The 19588-nt window shown below is 40.4% G+C and overlaps 1 protein-coding gene and 1 non-coding gene across 3 annotated transcripts in view; both read left to right on the forward strand.

Moving 5' to 3' along the window:
* LRP2 (LDL receptor related protein 2) overlaps positions 1-19588 on the forward strand; it is a 199855-nt gene that overhangs the window by 125136 nt on the left and 55131 nt on the right. For both annotated transcript variants that reach the window (XM_045860549.1, XM_045860633.1), the window contains exons 41-50: positions 142-300; positions 1546-1835; positions 2637-2840; positions 3706-3948; positions 7201-7326; positions 8697-8816; positions 11470-11601; positions 12977-13178; positions 16600-16895; positions 17962-18478. In XM_045860549.1, the coding sequence (XP_045716505.1) occupies positions 142-300; positions 1546-1835; positions 2637-2840; positions 3706-3948; positions 7201-7326; positions 8697-8816; positions 11470-11601; positions 12977-13178; positions 16600-16895; positions 17962-18478 (2289 nt within the window). The remainder of the gene's footprint in view (positions 1-141; positions 301-1545; positions 1836-2636; positions 2841-3705; positions 3949-7200; positions 7327-8696; positions 8817-11469; positions 11602-12976; positions 13179-16599; positions 16896-17961; positions 18479-19588) is intronic.
* Positions 1981-2084, forward strand: LOC123814479. The gene has a single exon (XR_006784922.1). It is a non-coding gene; the product is annotated as a small nucleolar RNA U13 (small nucleolar RNA).

Here is a 19588-nt window from a genome sequence, read left to right on the forward strand (position 1 = left end):
TTGGTATCATACTAGGGAGTCGGTGCTCTGGCTCAGTAAGTCCCCTTTGGGCACGTTGTGTGGGTGGGAGTCACTCTTTTTTAGAGAAAGATGATGAGGTTGCTTGTGATGAAGTAATTATGACTCCTCTTGAATGACTAGGTACATCTACTGGAGTTCCTGGGGCACTAATGCCAAAATCGAGAGAGCCACCGTGGGAGGAAACTTCCAGGAACCCGTTGTGAACAGCAGCCTGGTCTGGCCCTCTGGGCTCACCGTGGACCACGAGGAAGACCTTCTCTACTGGGCAGATGCTAGTTTGTATGTGTCTTTGGTCAGTTGTGTGGGTGCAGATAAGAAGAGTTCTTTCCTTTTACAAAGAAGAGAGATTTGCATACTGGAATGAAAAAATAAAATGCCCAATAGATAAAATGTAGAATCACAGGTTTAGGAACTATATTTGGTGGATGTATCTGTGAAAGTTGATGTATGTTATGAGATTGAATAATTATGAACTAAAAGGCATCTAAAGATGCATTATTAGATTCATTAAACTTCAGCTATAATTACAAATATAATCACTCAATCCATAATCTGCAGCAGTGGTGCCCCAACCTTTTTGGTACCATGGATTGCTTTCAAGGGAGATAATTTTTCTACAGGGGCAGGGGGTGGGGGAACAGGAGGTGGAGCTCACTCACCCACTGCTCGCCTCCTGCTCTGCTGCCTGGTTTCTGACAGGCCGGGGACAGGTACCAGTCTACTGCCCGGGCACTGGGGGCCCCTGATCTACAGGACCCATGTAACTACCATAGAATATGAATGGCTTTTAAATATACAGCGATACTAAGTTTTCTCTGGACTTTAGTGTTTAGTGTCTTATAAAAATGTTTTCCTTTAGTCTTGACTGTGGTTATCTTCTCAAATAGATCCTTCTTGAAGCAGCTTTTTCTCAGACAATTTCATAATGTTTTTCTTAGATACTTTGGTCAATGCTAATTTTTTATGTAACTTCTCCAAGTACCCCTGAAATTACATTTCCATCGTCCTAATGGATTAATTGAAGAGATGAGATAATTTTGTTTATTATGGCTGGTATCTACATATCAGAAATCTTAATTTTTCCTGATTATTTCATGTTTTTGGACCTGCAACACTGAGTATCTAACAACCTGATCTTTTCATTTTTCTCATGTACAACAGAATACCTCAAGGTAAATGACAAATTGAAAAATTCATTAAGGGAGTTGGAAGGGAAAGATAATTAACATTTTATTGTAATGTTTCATAATATTCTCATGTTACTAATGCAGGCCTGATCCTTTTGATAGGATTACTTGTAGGTTATATTAATATTTGGAAATCAACGATTTGTATAGACCATTGTTTGGTAAGCAAATTAAAACCTCTCATTACCAGCAGAAACACACCTCGTCGGCGCGTGCTCCCCTTGAAAAGAAAGTTGAGGGCTTATACAAGGCAATGGTTAGGCCCAGGCATCGTGCTGCCCATTGAGGAACTTACTTCTTCTGGATTCCAGCATTTTTTTTTTTAACTTTGCTTTAGGCGCAAAATTGAACGCAGCACTCTGAGGGGCATGCAGCGTGAGGTCATCGTCAGCACAATCTTTCGTCCTTTTGGCCTGACCGTCAATGGCCAGTACATTTACTGGACTGAGTGGTTCACAAAAAAAATTTACCGAGCCAACAAATATGACGGGTCAGGTCAGACTGCCATGACCACGAGTTTTCCATTCCGGCTAATGAGCATCCGTGTTGTCGTGAGGGACCACCCACAGCAGTGCAGCAATCCTTGCGACCAGTTTAATGGGGGCTGCAGCCACATCTGCGCACCAGGTAAGGCATTGCTCGTGAAGGTAGAATCACGGGGAGTCATAATAATGATGACAATTGAGGGATGGCTGGAGGAATATTCAGCGCTAATGGGAGAATAATATTCAAATTCTTGATTTGAGGGTAATTCAGAAAATAGGTTCGGGAGATCCTTTTGTAGTTCATAAGTGTGATGACTGGGTGTTCACGCTCTCGTGTGAGATGTGCCTCCCCCAAGCCTTGTTATGGTTTTGACACATTACCTGTCTGATGTGGGAAAAAGTAGATTTGGGACTTTCTATGTTGAGAGGAAGTCTTCAATATTTTTTTTTCTGTTTGATATGAAGATTTCTTATGAAGGGATTTTTAATTCAAGCTTGATGGAGGTAGAAAGATGGGGACTTGAGATTTAATTCTTCCACTTAGGAGGTATTATCTATAGTTGGAAATATTTCTGATGATGTGACATATGATATGTGCTTCTAGGGCTTTACTGAGGTCAACAGATTCATAGGAAGATGTGACTTGTAATACCATTGCTTTGCAGGTTTTGCTGAGAAGGCAGATTCATTGTAATTGTTTCAGTGTAGACTGAGGAGTTGTTTAAAGATTGGGGCAAATTAGCCACATTTGCTAATTGGTGGTAGTTCTTCTTGATGGGAAAATGACTCAGAACAGCATTGAAAGGTTGATGGGAGCAGTTTCCACGGCTTGTTCTGTAGCACATTTAATATAGAGACTGTCGCCAAGTGCTGTTCTGGGGGAGAAAATATGACTGTTTGCTACACAGATCTTCGGCTTTTTCTGGGCCTTACCTTTCTTCAGGTCCAAATGGCGCCGAGTGCCAGTGCCCACAGGAGGGCCGCTGGTACCTGGCCAACAACAAAAAGCACTGCATTGTGGACAATGGTATACGGTGCGTTGGTTCCAATTTCACCTGCCTCAATGGGCGCTGCATCTCGGAGCAGTGGAAGTGTGACAACAGAAATGACTGTGGTGACAACAGTGATGAGCTGGAAAGTGTCTGTGGTGAGTTGGATTCTCGGCAGTTTTGCTGGCACTAAGGTTGCCTTTATGCAAGTGTTTGGGGCAGAATGTTGCTGTGTGGGAATAGGTATTCAGTCTGTGCTGAAGCATCCTGTTAGAACTGAAAAGCATGTACTCCGAGAAGCCAGACTGTGTTTGTGCTAAACTACGTATAAGCTTATATATATATGCCATGGAATAGCTTCATTAGGAAGCCCCTCTGTAGTGGTTAAAAGCAAAAGTGCTGAATTAAAATCCTGGCTATGCCATTTACACAATCTGCACAGCCCCGGGAAAGTTACTTAAGCTCTTGGAGCCTCAGACATCTCATCTGTAAAATGGAGCCATTACTAGGATTCTTGTGAGGCATAAGAAAAACAATATAGAAAACTCAGCAGAAAGCTTGATGCATGTTAAACATGATTTACTAAGCACTCCAATAGGTGATTGTTATCATTTTATTAATTTAAGTAGCAGAAAGGTAATTAATTCAGTAATTTTATTGAAATCACTCCCAGGATTCAGCTTGCATCTGAATGGAGTAAGTAAAACACACGAGACCGTCTTAGGAAGTTCCGAAGTTAGTTACCTTTTTGTAGTAGACTCTGCAAAGAAACTGTATTTACATGCTTTCCTGTGATAGGGAAACAGAGTGACTTCACCATTTGCTTAAAATACTTCAATTGCTAAAAAAAAAAAGCATGCATCATATTTTGCTTAATCTAACTAATTTAAAGTGTTATCTCAATTTGCATGCAGTCCATTTTGCAGCCATTTTTGCCTTGGAAGGTATATTTGATTGTATCTTTTGACAAATTGGGATGAGGCTTAAATCAAGAGGTTTCTTCGATGTTTCTTTCCTCCTTAGCGTTTCACACCTGCCATTCGACAGCCTTCACCTGCAACAATGGGCGATGTGTCCCGTATCGCTATCGCTGTGATCACCAGAATGACTGTGGTGACAACAGTGATGAGGAAGGGTGCCAGTTCAGTGAGTGTGATGCCACCACAGAATTTACTTGCAATAATAAAAGGTGTATACCTCTCGACTTTGTCTGCAATGGTGTAAACAACTGCCATGATAACAACACTTCAGATGAGAGAAATTGCCGTAAGTTCATCCTAAGTACTTGTCATTGCTTTGGGGTCTGATGTCTCTTGGATTGTGGGCTTTCTTAGAAACAAAAAACTAAGTATTCATCCAAAACATAAATTTTGTTTAATGTATTTTACTAACTGATTTTTAAAAGCAACTCTACTTAACATTTGAATGACTTGCCTAAATTTATGGACCCATAAAACCATTGACTATTTTAACCTTAAATATTTTACCTTTGGTTTATATATCTGCCAGATTAAAAGTTTGCTTGGCAAAATTCCCGATTGTTTTAAAGCTTTACCAATAGTTACTGACAAAAAATTATTGCATAAATTTGTTGTGGTTAATGTTTGTTGTGTAAAAAGCTGTATAGTGTGGTGTTAATGAAAATGACTTGTCTTTTTAGTTTTTCTAGTAAATTGTTTTATAATATATTGATTTTTCTAAGATATCTGGAATTTGCACTTTAGCATCTTGTGAAAACAAAAGAGCAGAGTGTAAGTCCAAATATATTTTCATTTTAGATATATCTGCATGCTCTGCTGCTTTTGTAAGTAGAGTTACATAAAATATTATTTGGATGTGCTTTAAAAATAACTTTTCAGCCCTTGCTGGCATAGCTCAGTGGATTGAGTGCAGGCTGTGAACCAAAGCATCGCAGGTTCAATTCCCAGTCAGGGCACATGCCTGGGTTGCAGGCCACAGCCCCCAGCAACTGCACATTGATGTTTCTCTCTCTCTCTCTTTCTCCCTCCCTTCCCTCTCTGAAAAATAAATAAATAAAATCTTAAAAGAAAAAAAGAAATTGCTTTAAAAATTATTTAAAAAATAACTTTTCCTATGGGAAATTTTAAATATACACCAAAGCAGAAAGAATAGCATCATATACCCATCACCCAGCTTCCACATTTATCAACAAATGGCCAATCTGTCTCTATCTCCTGCAGCCTTTTTCTGAGTGTTTGAGGGTAACTCCCAGACGTGCATATTATTGATAAAGACATTTTGAAAAACAGCTACCATGCCATTATAATGCCTAGCAAAATCAACAGTACTTAATATACACCAGTACTGAGTCCATATTCAAATATTCTTACTCGTCCAAAATGTCTTGTTACAGTTGCTCTATTCAAAATAAGATTCCAACAAGGTCTACACATTGATATTGATTGTTATAAATCTTTATTTTTTTATGCCACAGTGGTTCCCACTTAAAAAAAAACAACATTGATTTGTCTTGTGGAATGTCCTATATTCTGGATTTCACTAATTGCATAATTGAGTTATTTAATTTTTCATTTTATCTCTCTTATTTCTTGCTAACTGGAATTCAGACCTAGAGATTTGAATACATTAGGCTCAATTCTTCGGGTAGAATACTACACAGGTGAAACTGAACATTTCCTCTTGCGCCTCATCGTGAGGCACATAATGCTTGGTTGTTCTGCTTTACGTGATGATAAAATTAGTTAATGGATTTAGAAGTCAGCCTGAATCTTCCCTTAGGAAGTTTGTATCGACCATTTACCCAGTGGTTTAGACATCAATGGATGGTTGTTCCATAAACCCATCATTACAAAATAGGCATTTTAAAATTCTATTATTCCTTGCACACTAATTAGCTGGAGGTCCATGAAGAAGAAACTCCCTTGTCAACTATTTTGTCACCCCAACACACAAGTCTGCAGGGTGAATGCTGGGTGATTGCCCTGTGACGTCAGTTCCCAGTGAACTGAGTCGGTGAGCCACAGACACAAAGTTTTTTTGTTTTCAGTGTTATATTAAACTCATTGATTTTTATATTATTTATGAGTTTTAATGCTCTGAAGTAATCTATTCTTTTCAGTGTTCCATTTTCCTATCTGAGGCCAGCAGGAGCCCTGCTAAGCCAGCTGCTTAGTTATTTTGACATGGCCTAGTCAGTCCTCCATAGCTGAGCCCGGTACCTGCCTGCCTCAGACCTGGAAGTGACCACTTAAGCAAGGAGGCTTAGTTCCTCTATGGTACGTAAAATGACCATGGTCTTGGAGTACCCTATTCCTATTTGGCTTTCATTGCTTCTAGGCCTTTTCAGTGGACAGAGATAGGAAGTACTTTTTTTAGGGAAAAAGTGCATTTATATCAGTATTTTCCCTTTTAATTTAAGATTATAGGTGTTTTACTTAGATTTTATAATCACATCTCTTCCTTCTCTAAGCTAAAATCTTGATTTCTAATGCATTAGCATAAGGGCTTAGTTGCTTTATTCTAAAATAATTTCAAAATGCCCACACAAACTATACCAATAAATCTCCTAAGTATAATTTAAAACTTGAGGTCCTACATATTCTCAGATTATATCCCTCTAGGGGTATATATAATCCCTGGATTATGTCCTTGGATTTTGAAACCAGGCCAAAATCCTGGTTTCAAAGACATTTGAATTTTTTTTCTCTGTGTGGTTTGGCTGTCCACTTGATTCACCATTAACTTTGTTAACTATTTCCAAATTAGGAATTGCTCTTCTCTTTTCCATTTTTATTTTGTTTTTATTTATTCACAGCAATATACATGGTTTTAAAGTCAAAATTATTTGACAAGGTACAGTAACAGAAGACTTACATCCTAGTTCTCTGTGTTCTGTCCCCTCCATACTGTATCGATCCACTGGGGAGACACTTTTCATTATTTTTTTATTGTTGTTAATTATAAGCATATCCGTCTCTCTGTCTTTACACACACACACACACACACACACACACACACACACCATTGTTTTTCTTACACAAAAGGTAGTCTACTGTTTTGAATTGTGCTTTCTTACTGTTAATAAGTCCTAGAGATCAAACCATCATTCCTTACATGCAGAGAGAGATCTTCTTTATCCCTTTTTATAGCTACATATTACTCCATTTTGTGGATATGTCATAGTTTATTTAGAGTTGGGAGTCTTTATGTAACTCTTAATTATTTAGAGTTTTATGTAACTCTACTTACAAAAGAGTTCCAAGAGTTGGGCCTCTTGTTGATAATGTTAAGTAATGAAAATGATTTAAACTACAAAGCAAGCCTCCCCACCTCTCCCTGCAGTTTCAGCTGGAAACACCTCTTTTTACCCTAGAATCCGTGGTGTAACTTAAGTGTAATGGATCGTGCCTCTGTAATAGCTTTGAAAATGACTTCCCTCTGGTGGTTCGAATTCTGCACTAGATCCGTCCATGTGGGCTTTCTTGATTGCTTATGTGTGGTGGATATGTTCCAAATGTGTATCTTGTCTTTTTCAAGCTGATCGCACTTGCCAGTCTGGATTCACAAAGTGTCACTCTACAAATATCTGTATTCTTCGTTCTTACTTGTGTGACGGGGACAATGACTGTGGAGATATGAGTGACGAAAACCCCACTTTTTGCGGTAATATAAGCCTGCTTCTCTTTCTGTGGTTCCAGGGATGCACATCTTCAGCTAATACAAAGATATATGGCCTGGGAGTTTGAGCAAACTTTAATTTGTCATTCTGATCAACATTGTAAGTAGATACAGTAGGCAGTTACTTTAGGATGTGATTGGAGGGGCATATGAAGCTCCTTCTCTCTGTTCCCTGGCTGGAGGCCTGACTCCAAGTATTTCCTCTAGAGACCTGCTCTGGTGTGTAACCTCCCTCAGTGGCAGAGCTGCTTCTCCCAGAGTTGGAGCCCTTTTGTCTTCAGGAACTCCAGGCAAAACTTGCACATTAAACCCTTACATTTACTCTTAATATGAATATAGCAACCATTAGTAACTGAAATTTTTTTTCTAATTTTAAATGTTTCATTTCAGAAACCATCATTTCATATTTAGCAATTTGGTTTAATCAAACAATTTCTTATATTTGTAGTTCAAATTCAAAGGCCTTCATTAAGCTTGATAACTTATAGACTATTAGTGTAAATAGATACATGATTTAAGAGTTTGTTTGTCACCAGACCAGACTACAGTTCAATAGCAAGAGTCGGTTGTAGTAACAGCAACAAGAAGAAGCAGAATTCAGATGCAGCCATCAGCTAGAGACACACAGATTGGAGCTACTGCTGACAGTTTAGGAACTTCTGCTTCCTTAGCAGTGTTTTTATCCCTGGCAAATTATCAGATATCATGGGCCAAAGCTAGGAAGCCTTATAGACCAAAAGAATGGTAAGGCTTGATTCTGGCTTGTAACCACATAACAATTTAGAAAATACATTTGACCAGAGCTACCGAAGGTTACTCGAGAAAAGGACCAGTATTTAAACATAGGCAGAATCATTTTACTCAAAAAAGGCCACATATAACAAGGATGAATAAGAGCAGAACTTTGCTAACCCTCTGGAATCATGGTCTAACATGACTGAAGGTTGTGTGTAGGGTGAGCTCAGATATGGTCATATTGCTGTTTTTGCTTTTAATTATTATTTCAATAGAGTTTATTTAATTTTATGTTATAACATAGAAGCAAGTCTTCTATGTATCAAAAGAACAGTTCTTTGGTATTTCTAACACACGTAATTTATTTTGGAATTTATGGAATCTAGGCAAAATATCTTGGAAAGTTGGGGCAGTATTGTTTGGCCTTCTCTCTCCCTCATATTCCTTCCTTTTTATGGAAAGGGAATATACAAAATTCCAGTTTTCCAAAAGACCCGGCTTTGGTCTTCCTTTCTTGGCAACTGTTTATTCAGTTCAGAGACATAGGCAGATTGGGAAGACTGGTGGGAATGAGTGGGAGTTTTGCTCACGGGTTTTGTCTTCTTTCCCTCCTCCCACAGCCGTTCACACATGCAGCAGCAATGAGTTCCACTGCACCTCTGGACCCTGTATTCCTAGCCATTGGTACTGTGATCAAGAAAGAGATTGTCTGGATGGCTCTGATGAACCTGCTACTTGTGGTAAGAGAGTGAGCAAGCATGGAAAGCATTACAGTGCAGCTAGAGAAACTCTTCCGGCTCCTCCAGACACAGAGGACAGTCATGGCTGCTGGAGGTTTGCACCCCCTGCTGCTTCTCTTGGCTGTGGTGCTGCAACCACTCAGCAGACAGTCTTTAAGAACATGTTAGTGCAGGGCAGGCTGTGGGTTGCTATCGGGATATGGAAGTTACTAATGCTGGTGAAATGAGATTATTTTAGTCATGCACCTAATATGGTGCCTGGCTTGTAGAACTCGATTAATTATGATTGACTTTGAATTGGCTGAGTTCTGACCCATAAAACTGTGGGAGGATACAGAACAGAAGTCATTAGGATCATCACAGGCATGAGCCAGGGGCATGTTATGGGCACATATCCTCTTCCTCTTCTGCCTGTTTGCCAGCTTTTGGTAAGGTCTCATGCCGTCTGAGCTTTCCAAGAAGTTCTGGGGATGCTTTTGTGTTCCTGGAGATGTTTGTGCTTACTTGTATATTTGGGGGCTGCTATTTAGATTTGCAAATTCTAATCTATATCCATGCACTTTTTTTTTACACAATTATAAAAATACAGAGATAAAATATTTTACATTGATTTTGATATTTTATCTGTCAAATCATATTGCTTTATAGTACTCAGCAAACTGTGGCGATGGGCCAACTTCCTGTCTTTATAAAAAAGCTTTATTATTATAGAATGTGGTCACACATTCAGTTATTTTGTCTATAATAGCTTAGGTGCTACAATGGCAATATCAAGTGGGTGAGACAATGAACATGTGACCTATAATCCTGAAACATTTATGAGCTGATTAAGAGATGACCCTTGTTACAGTGTCTTTATACCCCCTTTTAATAGCCCTATGATATTCCACTGATTCTCATGGAGATGATTGCCTCTATTTTAAGCATTTAGATCGCTTATATTTTTCCTTTATTATAAATATCACTGTAGCAATGCCAGCATATATAACCCTTTTTATTTTGTGGTGGTTTTCTTAGGACCATTTGCATAATTTGAATTCAGGGGATTTTCTATTCCTCTTTTCTCTCAGGTCTAAATTCCATGATTAATAGTTGGAGAGCAATTATTTGAAGCTTTTGCCAAGATTTCCACCCCCCCCCCCCCGAAAGTTTTGTAGAGAACAAAGGGCACATAGGGTTTTGAGGATCCATAAATGAAATAATATGAGTAGAATAGTCTTACAAATTGGTTTAAATATGTGAACTACTTGTTAAAATATGTGAAGGATAAGTAGTTTTCATGTCTATGGGAACCAAAGTCATAGTAATAGCTATATGAAGATAAACACAAAATTTACATATCAATACATTCTCACAATAGACAGTGATATTATTTTAAAGATATAATAAGATGTATACAGAAGAGTAAAATTTCCATCTCTTCACCCTTTTTCAATACTCTCACTCCCCAGAGATAATCACAACTAAGGGTGAGTATCTTCTTGCATTTATCTACACATCCTGATAGGTAGGTTTTAAAACACAGGTGAGATCTTACTATATATACGTTTTCTGCCATTTGCCCCCCATTTTTTTTTTTAGCTGAACAACATCTTGTCAGCATGTTAGCAAATACAGATCTGCCTCATTTCTTTGCCCTGCTGAGTATTACTCTACAGTAGGGATGCTCCGTGTGTTTTTATCCATTTCCTCACTGATGGACATTTAGGTAATTTTGTTTTTTTCACTTTGAAAAATAATGCTGGAATGAACATTGTGGGAGAGGAAGAAAATTTCTTCTATTTTTACAGGTTCTTTTGGCTGGTGTAATGATCAAATGTACATGCTACAAGTTATTAACCAAATATAATCAGACTTAATTATATACATACACATGGGCATCCCATATACAGGAAAGAGTCAGATGCTCCACACATGTGAGAGGTTCAGAGACAGAAAGTTGAACTGAGGTATATAATGCATTCTGAGCTAAAGATGAGAGGTAAACTTTCTTGGGGACTGAGACGGGGGGAAGGTCATTTGCAGGATGATAAGAAGAGCAGATATTTGGGAATTAGAAGTTTTACTCTGTCTCACTGATAGGTCACAAAATGTTATTTCTGGTGAATACTCTCATTATGGGCAACACCCCCCTGCCCAACTTAAATTGTTTAAGGGAGAGGGAAGAGTTTCTCTTGAGCCCGTAGAGTTTTGATTGCCTTCAGATCAAAATAACTCACATGTCAAAGAAGCACAGCTTACAGAGGCCTGTTTGGAACCCCTTCAGCATCCTTTTAGAAGCCTCGTTGTGCATACAATGTGGCAAGATTTTTGTGGGCTAGATTTCTAGAAGCGGTATTGCTGTTGCAAAAAAGTGTCTCCTCCAAAGCCTCTATCTACCTGTATTTCTTTTTACCAGCTTATTAAAGGTCCTGTTTCTTCTTACCATTATCCTTGTGCTGTATTTTTGATAAAATTAAATTTTCTTTTGCCTTTGGCTCATTTTGTGGGGTCCCTGGTTTGTGGGTCCCTTGTTAGTAGGAACATACGGGGCTGTGATTAAAGAATTTGCATCAGTGTTCTAGGCAACCTATGCTAGAGCAGGCTTCTCCCATGATTTTTGGGCTGCATACAATTGCTGCAACAAGAGTACTTTTTTTTTTTTTTTTTTTAGTGTACAGCGAGTCAACATGCCTAAGTGACGAGTTCAAGTGCGACACCGGGAGGTGCATCCAAGCAGACTGGATCTGTGATGGCGATAACGACTGTGGGGACATGAGCGATGAGGATGAAAGACACCATTGCGGTAAGCGACACCAGTTCATTCCTCCGCCAAGTCACATTCCAGGGGAATTCACTAGATTCATTTTCCCGTCTTTGGAGCATATGATTGTCAGGCAGTTCCTCTTTAAGCAAATGCACACTGATAGAAAGCTATCTTCATTTTCCCACTGTGGAATTTTTTGCTCTCATATACTTAAATATCTTTAAGCGATGAAAAATGATTTTAAATTTTGTTTTTTTCTCCTCCATTTAGCTGAGAGAAACAATGTCCCACATTTCTAGAGCAGGTAAAGAGAGCTCAGTTGGCCACACTTAACATTAATAGCAGCTTTAACAGTGTAGCAATTAATTATGCCTCTAGTTTTACCTATTACCTTAGAGCTGTTGTTTGGAGAAGGGTTACCAAACAGACTGAGGACACCATTTTCCATTACCAACAGAGCATTACCGACTCTTAGCTACACTGTCTCAGAAAAGTCCTCCTTCCGTGGTAGAACCATGAAAACAGTGGCTCCCTGCTGTTTGCATTTGATCTGTAACGTCCTGTGTCAGCTACTTTGGTGGTCCTCAGCTCCACAGATGCTCCTCCCCTGAGATGGTGGTTGGCAGCTACACAAACGGCAACTCCAACACATACTTTTCTCCTACCTCCCTTCACCAGGACCCCCTTTCTCTGTCTCCTATTCACCCACCACGAGATTAAGCAAAATAGTTCTTCTTTTATTCTGGGGCATCAATGCTCATAAAATTATATTTCATCTCTTTCCTAACAGTGCCATGGGTTCTGATAACCCTTGTTGGGATGTGTTTCCTCCTATATACCTTATTTGTACTTAGGATGGTAGTTTAATGTAGTTTAAAAAAAGTACGAAATTTTTGGGTGGGGGAAACAGACCTAGGTTTGAAGCCCTGGCTCTTTAAAAAGTTCTGTGACTGTGAGCCATCCAGTTAATTATTTTGAGTTTCAGTTTCTCATCTGTGGAATTCACATACAAGTACCTATCCCACATGTGTTTGTGTGGTGACACTGTGTAAGCTAAAAAATGTTACCAAATTGAGACACTTTTTGGTATCCAATGAACAAAATCAGGAGTATTTTTCTGAAGCCCTAAGGGAAAAATAGTATCTTATTTTTATGGAAAACCAAGTGAGGTTTTTACTGTTTATTTCTTCTGGGGAAAAAAAAAACAACATCCAAAGCAATTACAATGGGACTTTTGGAGGTATTTTTATCATGACCTATCATTACCATAATTGATTTTTAACCTGTTTTCTCATTTCCTCTCCCCTCTTAGACTATTAAGTAATGCAAAACAAGAGAAATAATGGGTTAGAAAGAATCTGACCGCTAGAATGTGCTCTTGTGTGGTTTGTGATTCTCACGTGCTTTGTTTCAGAGAAACACAACTGCTCGAGCTCTGAGTTTCTCTGCGTGAACAACGTGCCTCCCTCCAGGAGGTGCATCCCCCGGTCCTGGGTCTGCGATGGCGACATGGACTGCGCCGATGGCTACGACGAGCGGCAGAACTGCACCCGGGGATCGTGCTCTGAAAACGATTTCACCTGTAGTAATGGACAGTGTATCCCCGGCTCCTACAGGTGAGTGGGAACTAAAACCTTCCCTGTAAACCTGCACCATCCACTGGGGCAGAGGGGATGTATCTGGTGGGCGTGGTGGCATCGGTGCCTTTGGCTCAGGGTCCTTTCAGTGCGCTATGACAGGAGATTTTTTAAAAATCACAAGGAAAAAAAGAGAAATTTTAAGTCAAAGAAAGTATTTTAACAGGTAATAATAGTAGATGTATCTGCCTTTATATCAGTGTTGTCATTAAATATGACTTCAAATACTTTTATGAAGGAAAGGGCTCGTGAAGAGGAGAGTGCCTGGGGCTCACGAGAGACGTGCTGTGACCTTCCGCAGTGGCCCCGGGAGATGTAAGAAGAGGGTGTGGTATAAGCACAGTTTTTGCTTGACGAAGATGACCTTCTTGGTTTTTGATTTGGAAGAGAGGCTTGGTGATAAGAAATGCTTCACTTCTTTCTCTGTGCTCTGAGAAAAATGACACTGTAAGAGTGATGCTGACCGCAGCTTGGCACTTAGGCTCAGAGTCAGCGAGATGACAGGAGAGGCGCTGCTCCAGCACCCAGCGTCACCCAGGAGACTAGGAGGGCCAGACCCCCCTTGCTCTTTGGTTTGAAAGAAGTTGGGAATCTGGATTTTCATATGAAGTATTTTGGTTTTTCAAAGCTGGAAACAAATTTAAACTTCTAACACTGTGTCAGTGAAACAGATTGAGCTCACAGTCTGCCAGTCTTGGGGACCTCTCCTGTAATATTTGGTGTTTGATTTCTCATATTTGTATTCAAAATGGGCCATTGTAAAAGTTTCTATTTTTTTAGTGCCTCACTAAAATCTCTCACTATCCCCTCTTAGCAACTTTTTACATACAGAGGAAAATAAAGAAGAAAATGATGTGTAGGTTTCAATCCTGAGGGACTAGGAGAATAATAATAAGAGCATTAACAAAAGTAGGGGAGTCCAGAGGGACTTTGCTCCAGGTGGAAGGTGAGTTTGATGTAGTAGTACTTCCCAGGTGAAAGTATGCACTAGGCATTCAGATACATGGAACTGGAGCCAAGAAGAGATATTGCATGTGCCAAAGTCGGATATGCATACTGAGGGAACAAGGACATTCATTGGCTTCCGTCCTGCTAGGGATGGAGAAGAAAAGTGTTTACAAAGCTGGCACAAGATCAGAGCAGTGGGGCTTCTGGGGCCACCGGCAGCAGCCCCTCCACAGGCCCTGAGACAGTGCTGGGATAGAGCAAAGGGCAGAGCCGTGTGCTCTTGGTGATGGTCCCGAGGAAGCTGGGCAAGGTTATCTTCTGTGAAGGATGTGGGAGGAGCAGGGACTTGACACTACGACTACAAATGGTAGAGATTAAATCGGTAGATAAATGTTGCCTAGAAAATGCGCTCTTGTGCTATGACTCCTCCCCCAAAGAAGCCCACACCAGCATTGCTGCCAGGTGGCAGCTGGAATGCTGACAATGTGAAGACATTCAGGAGCTGTCTCCCCTCCCTTTTATTTATTTTTTTCAGTGAACTTGCATTTAAGTGTGGTTTGTCTACATTTAACTGATATGGATGCGATCGGCAGATTTTTAGTCTTTGTATGAGGAAGTGAATAAATCTTTATATTTTCTCCCTACTTGCTCAAGAGTTATGTTGTACTGATTTTTGGTTCTCCTGAGCCCAGTAAATATTTAATATCCTTATTCTTGGATATATTCTGACAACCTAGGCATAGGATCTAGGGAGTAGAATTACTATATCAGGTCTGAAATTTGATCTAGGTTATTTCTGAGCTTTCTGAGCTCTGAGCTTTCTGAGCTCTGCCTTCTTTATTAGTATGATCTAGCAGCTGACTTAGCTGCTCCACAAGACTTTTATTGATTTCATTCATCTTTTCTTCCTTTTCTCCTCTCTCCCTCTCTTTTTTTCCCCCCACTGAGCTTTCTGAATTGCTTTTGACAAGGGCCAGGGCAGAAGAGAAAAAGGACTATTTGTCTGGAAACCTGAGCTATAGGGTCTAAAACACTCCAAATTCTGTGCCTTATGTGCCAGCAGCCTCCACTAAAGCACACTGTGAACATCTCGCTTGCTTGGCAGAGTGTGGACCTCCCTGTTCTGTATGGTGGTACAAGGGATCATATTTCCTACTGACTTTTTTCCCCCTTGGCTCATTTCTGATGCTGCTGAAGAAGCTGGATAAGATTGTGTTGTGAGCAGCTTGCTGGAATACTGACATGCAATTGTGTCTAAAAATACGGTAATTTGCTTACCTAGATGACTTATTTTTTCCCCTCCTGGGTTGCATTTAAACAAGAGTAAAGAAAGCATTGGCATCTTAAATCATTTGGAAATGAGTTAAATAGCTCCCAGGACACCAAATGGAGTTGAGCTAACTCACATTGATCACAGCTTTCTTTACAGTTACATGCACACATTTTGGTATAAATCACAATGACAGTGTCCTAGGTTTGCGGATGGGAATGCTAATTAGAAAGCCTGACCATAGATGAGTTGTAAAATTGACCACATTTGGCTGTGATGCCATAATGTCTTTTAATGCTCTGCCTCTAACTCCTATGGCTCCATAGTAAATTCTTTTATGAATTGTCAGCCATTAGTTTTGCCCACCTCTACTGAAGATTCTTTTAGACTTAAGATGAGTTTTGCTACTGTTAGCAAGACTCCCTTAAGTAATTATGACTTTCATAGGATCTTGCAACAATGTAGAGAAAAAAGAACAGTCTGGCTCACAGGATTGAGGGAAACTGCATTGTCTTCACCGATCCTGCAAATGTTAGGTTCCAAGGTAGCTTCTAGAACTATGGAGTGCCTTTTTCCTTTGCAGTAGTCTATGCTAGCCTACTAGTCTTCCTCTTCTCCATTGTCATTATCATTCATATCTCATGGTAGGCGGCAGGAGTATTACAATGAAAAATGGAAGTAACAGGGCTGCTAATGCAAAACGTTACTTCAATTGGAAAATAAGTGTCCTTATAGACCACACCTAATAACCTCATCTTTTATAATATAGCACACATCTTATGAATATCTACTTGAGTATGGGCACTTCTAGCATATTGCTACACAGGATATTTCTTGTGCCCATAAGCTGTCTCATTGTCTGATGAATGGATCTGATGAACACAAAAATTACAAAAGTTGTAGTTAGTTACTTTGTCCGCTGGGGAAAAATGAATGCAATTGTTTAAATAGCTCTTAACCCACATTTCCAATGGTAGCAACCAGCACTTGGGGAAGTTGGGTAGAATGCTTAATGTTCTATTCTATTGCTGGAGATTGGTGGGGTGAGTGAAGGTGTTGGGGGAGGAGACATTAACGACATTGGTGATCTTATTATTGAAATGGCTGACTTATCATTGCGGTGGAGGAGATAGTTGAGACTTGTCAACCTCTCTAAGAGTTGTACTGGGTCTCATAACATAGGTGTGACCGGCACAACGACTGCGGTGACTACAGTGATGAGCGGGACTGCTTATACTCCACCTGCAGTGAGAATCAGTTCACCTGTCAGAATGGGTTCTGCATTTATAAGGGCTACACCTGCGATGGGGAAAACGACTGTGGAGATGACTCTGATGAGCTGGTGAACTTGTGCCACACCCCGGAGCCCACGTGCCCCCCTCACCAGTTCAGGTGTGATAATGGGAACTGCATCGAAATGGTCAAGGTCTGCAACCACCTAGACGACTGTTTTGACAACAGTGATGAGAAAGGATGTGGTGAGTATCACAGAAGATTTGGGAAAAGGAAATGGGGAAACAGAATGGTTAACCCTTTATGACTTATCAGGAATTTCCTGTCTGTCCTCTAGGTAGAAAATTATTATTTCTTGTTTATCAAAGGCAAAGATTACTTGGTATATAGGGACTTGTCCATCAGTTAGGCAGCTCATTAATTACAGAGAAGAGAAAATGAGCAAAGTCAGACCATCAGCATCGTTACACAAGGCAGTACCTAACAGCATCGTTACACAAGGCAGACGACATTCATTCTCTTCGAACCCTTGGAATGACTTGTTGCCTGAACCGCCCCTCTGTAAGGATTTGTTAGCCTGTTGTTCACTTTCATCCTCAGGTGACCGAAGGGGAGACTTTTATCTTCCTCCTCACCCCACCTCCCACAAGAAACCACCTTATAAAACTTACAAAATTTAAAATTAATAAGAATATGCTCTCCTCCCAGTGTAGATAGTTTTTGTGTGAGTTTAGCCACATGTCACAGAATGGGCCAAAGGCGCACTCAGTGGAGTGTGGGCATCTCATCCCATCACGGGACAGCCACACGTGTGCATCTCTTCCCAGATGCACTGGACACTTGAGCCAGTGTCAGTGATGTTGCACTGGCACCCTGAACTCTGCTGCGATGTGAGAGGTCACACTGCTGAAGTCAAAGATGCTGCATACCAGGGTGCTCCCTCTCCACCCGGGAGGCCTGTTCTACTAGCACCCCGCTGGCCAGGTCTCTTCTGTTTGTCTTTCTCCTCTCTCCTGCCATTTTACTTTAAAAAGTATTGATTAAAAGAAGTTTGGCAGGTATAGGTTTTAAAGGGAAACTTAAGCTTGTTAGTTGTATTGTTAAAACCACTGGTGAGGGATTAAGTTGGGGAGGAAGCTGGAAAAACAATGACTTTTGAATAATCGAGAGCCTTGAGAAATCCCTATTGTCTGTCTACTTTTAGCATGATTCATTGAGAATTGGCACTTTACCGTGGAAATGTTGACTTTGGATCATCATGGTGGATCCATTGTTGATATTTTAGGTCTAATAACTTTCTTTTACCTACAGGCATTAACGAATGCAATGATCCTTCCCTCAGTGGCTGTGACCAAAACTGCACAGACACCTTAACCAGTTTCTATTGCTCTTGTCATCCTGGTTACAAGCTTATGTCTGACAAGCGGACTTGCAGTGATATTGATGAATGCAAGGAGATGCCCTTTGTCTGCAGCCAGAAGTGTGAGAACGTAATGGGCTCTTATATCTGTAAGTGTGCCCCGGGCTACATCCGAGAGCCTGACGGGAAGAGCTGCCGGCAGAACAGCAACATCGAGCCCTATCTCATTTTCAGCAACCGTTACTATTTGAGAAATCTAACTGTAGATGGCTCCTTTTACTCCCTCATTTTGCAAGGACTGGGCAATGCTGTGGCACTGGATTTTGACCGAGTGGAAAGGAGATTATACTGGATTGATATAGAGAGAAAAGTCATCGAGAGAATGTTTCTAAATAAGACAGGCAGGGAGACAGTCCTGAAGCACAAACTACCAGCTGCAGAAAGTCTGGCTGTAGACTGGGTTACCAGGTAAGAAAACACTGAGAAGCTATATAAAAGTTACTTTAAAAAATTAAACCCGTTTTCATCTTAAGGGAATTGGTCTTTTTCAACTTGGTTAATATTGTGGATACGTTTAATGTGTCTGCATGACTTTTTTTCCCTCTCTGTTGTATACCTGATACTCAAATGGGATACCACAGAGCCTAAACTCTAGTGATTTTTAAGAACTTGTGCTGTTATTTTTTGGGGAGGGACACCACAAAGGAGAAAAGACCTCTGCTATTTCTGGCCATTCAGTTACCTGGAGATGCGGGTGAGGGATGACTCATGCGTTCACCAGTAATTTCAGTCATTTGAAACTGCGTGATGTCAGACTGCGCCAGGTACTAGGGCTCTGGAGCAGCCCCGGCTTTCCTGAGTTCACGACTTGCTTACAACTCTAGTCATTCCCAGCCCTTGCTGGTTATGAAATAGAGAAAGGCTAACCTGCAAGTTCTGTTATGGGTCCTTCTAGAAACTGAGGGTCTTTAACGCAGGCAAGGGATAATTAAACCTTATCAAATCATCCATACTTCTAAACACCTCTGTTGAATATTGAATCTGTCAGGAACTTGGCAGCATATAGTAGTTGGTTTGTGGTTAACAGAAATGTAGCTGCAGGAGGGGATGCTGCTAACAGTGCTGCTGTCAGCCCAGACTCACAGAGGACCTTTCTGCTTCCTCGCTATTTGACCATCTTAGGGTGAAGATCCTAAATGGGGGCTGGGGCGTTTGCTCCCTAGTTCTACATGAATAGTAGCTGACCTGTTGTAGGTGCTCAATAAGTGCCTGATGAATAATGAATAAAATATCAATTATGTGAATATGAGTATTTTATGGCCCTACTAGATGTCAAAAAGCATAGCAATTAATGACTTGCAGGAACAGAACTGAATATTGAAGAAAGTCAAGCCAGAATCCTTGTTTGAAGTGTGGACCCAGAGTTCCCTATGTGACATCATTTTAAAGTGGGAATTGTGGCATATGTTCTTGCATCTTCCATTTGTCCCATTGCGGGAAGGTCAGCTTCCCCCCCCTTACCCTTGTTTGCTGGGTGAGGGGGAAAGGTGCCCTTTTAACAGTTGTATGTGTGATTCC

Source organism: Phyllostomus hastatus, unplaced genomic scaffold (assembly GCF_019186645.2).
Source record: "Phyllostomus hastatus isolate PE091 unplaced genomic scaffold, TTU_PhHast_1.1 phas_contig_1, whole genome shotgun sequence".
Taxonomy (NCBI): Eukaryota; Metazoa; Chordata; class Mammalia; order Chiroptera; family Phyllostomidae; genus Phyllostomus; species Phyllostomus hastatus.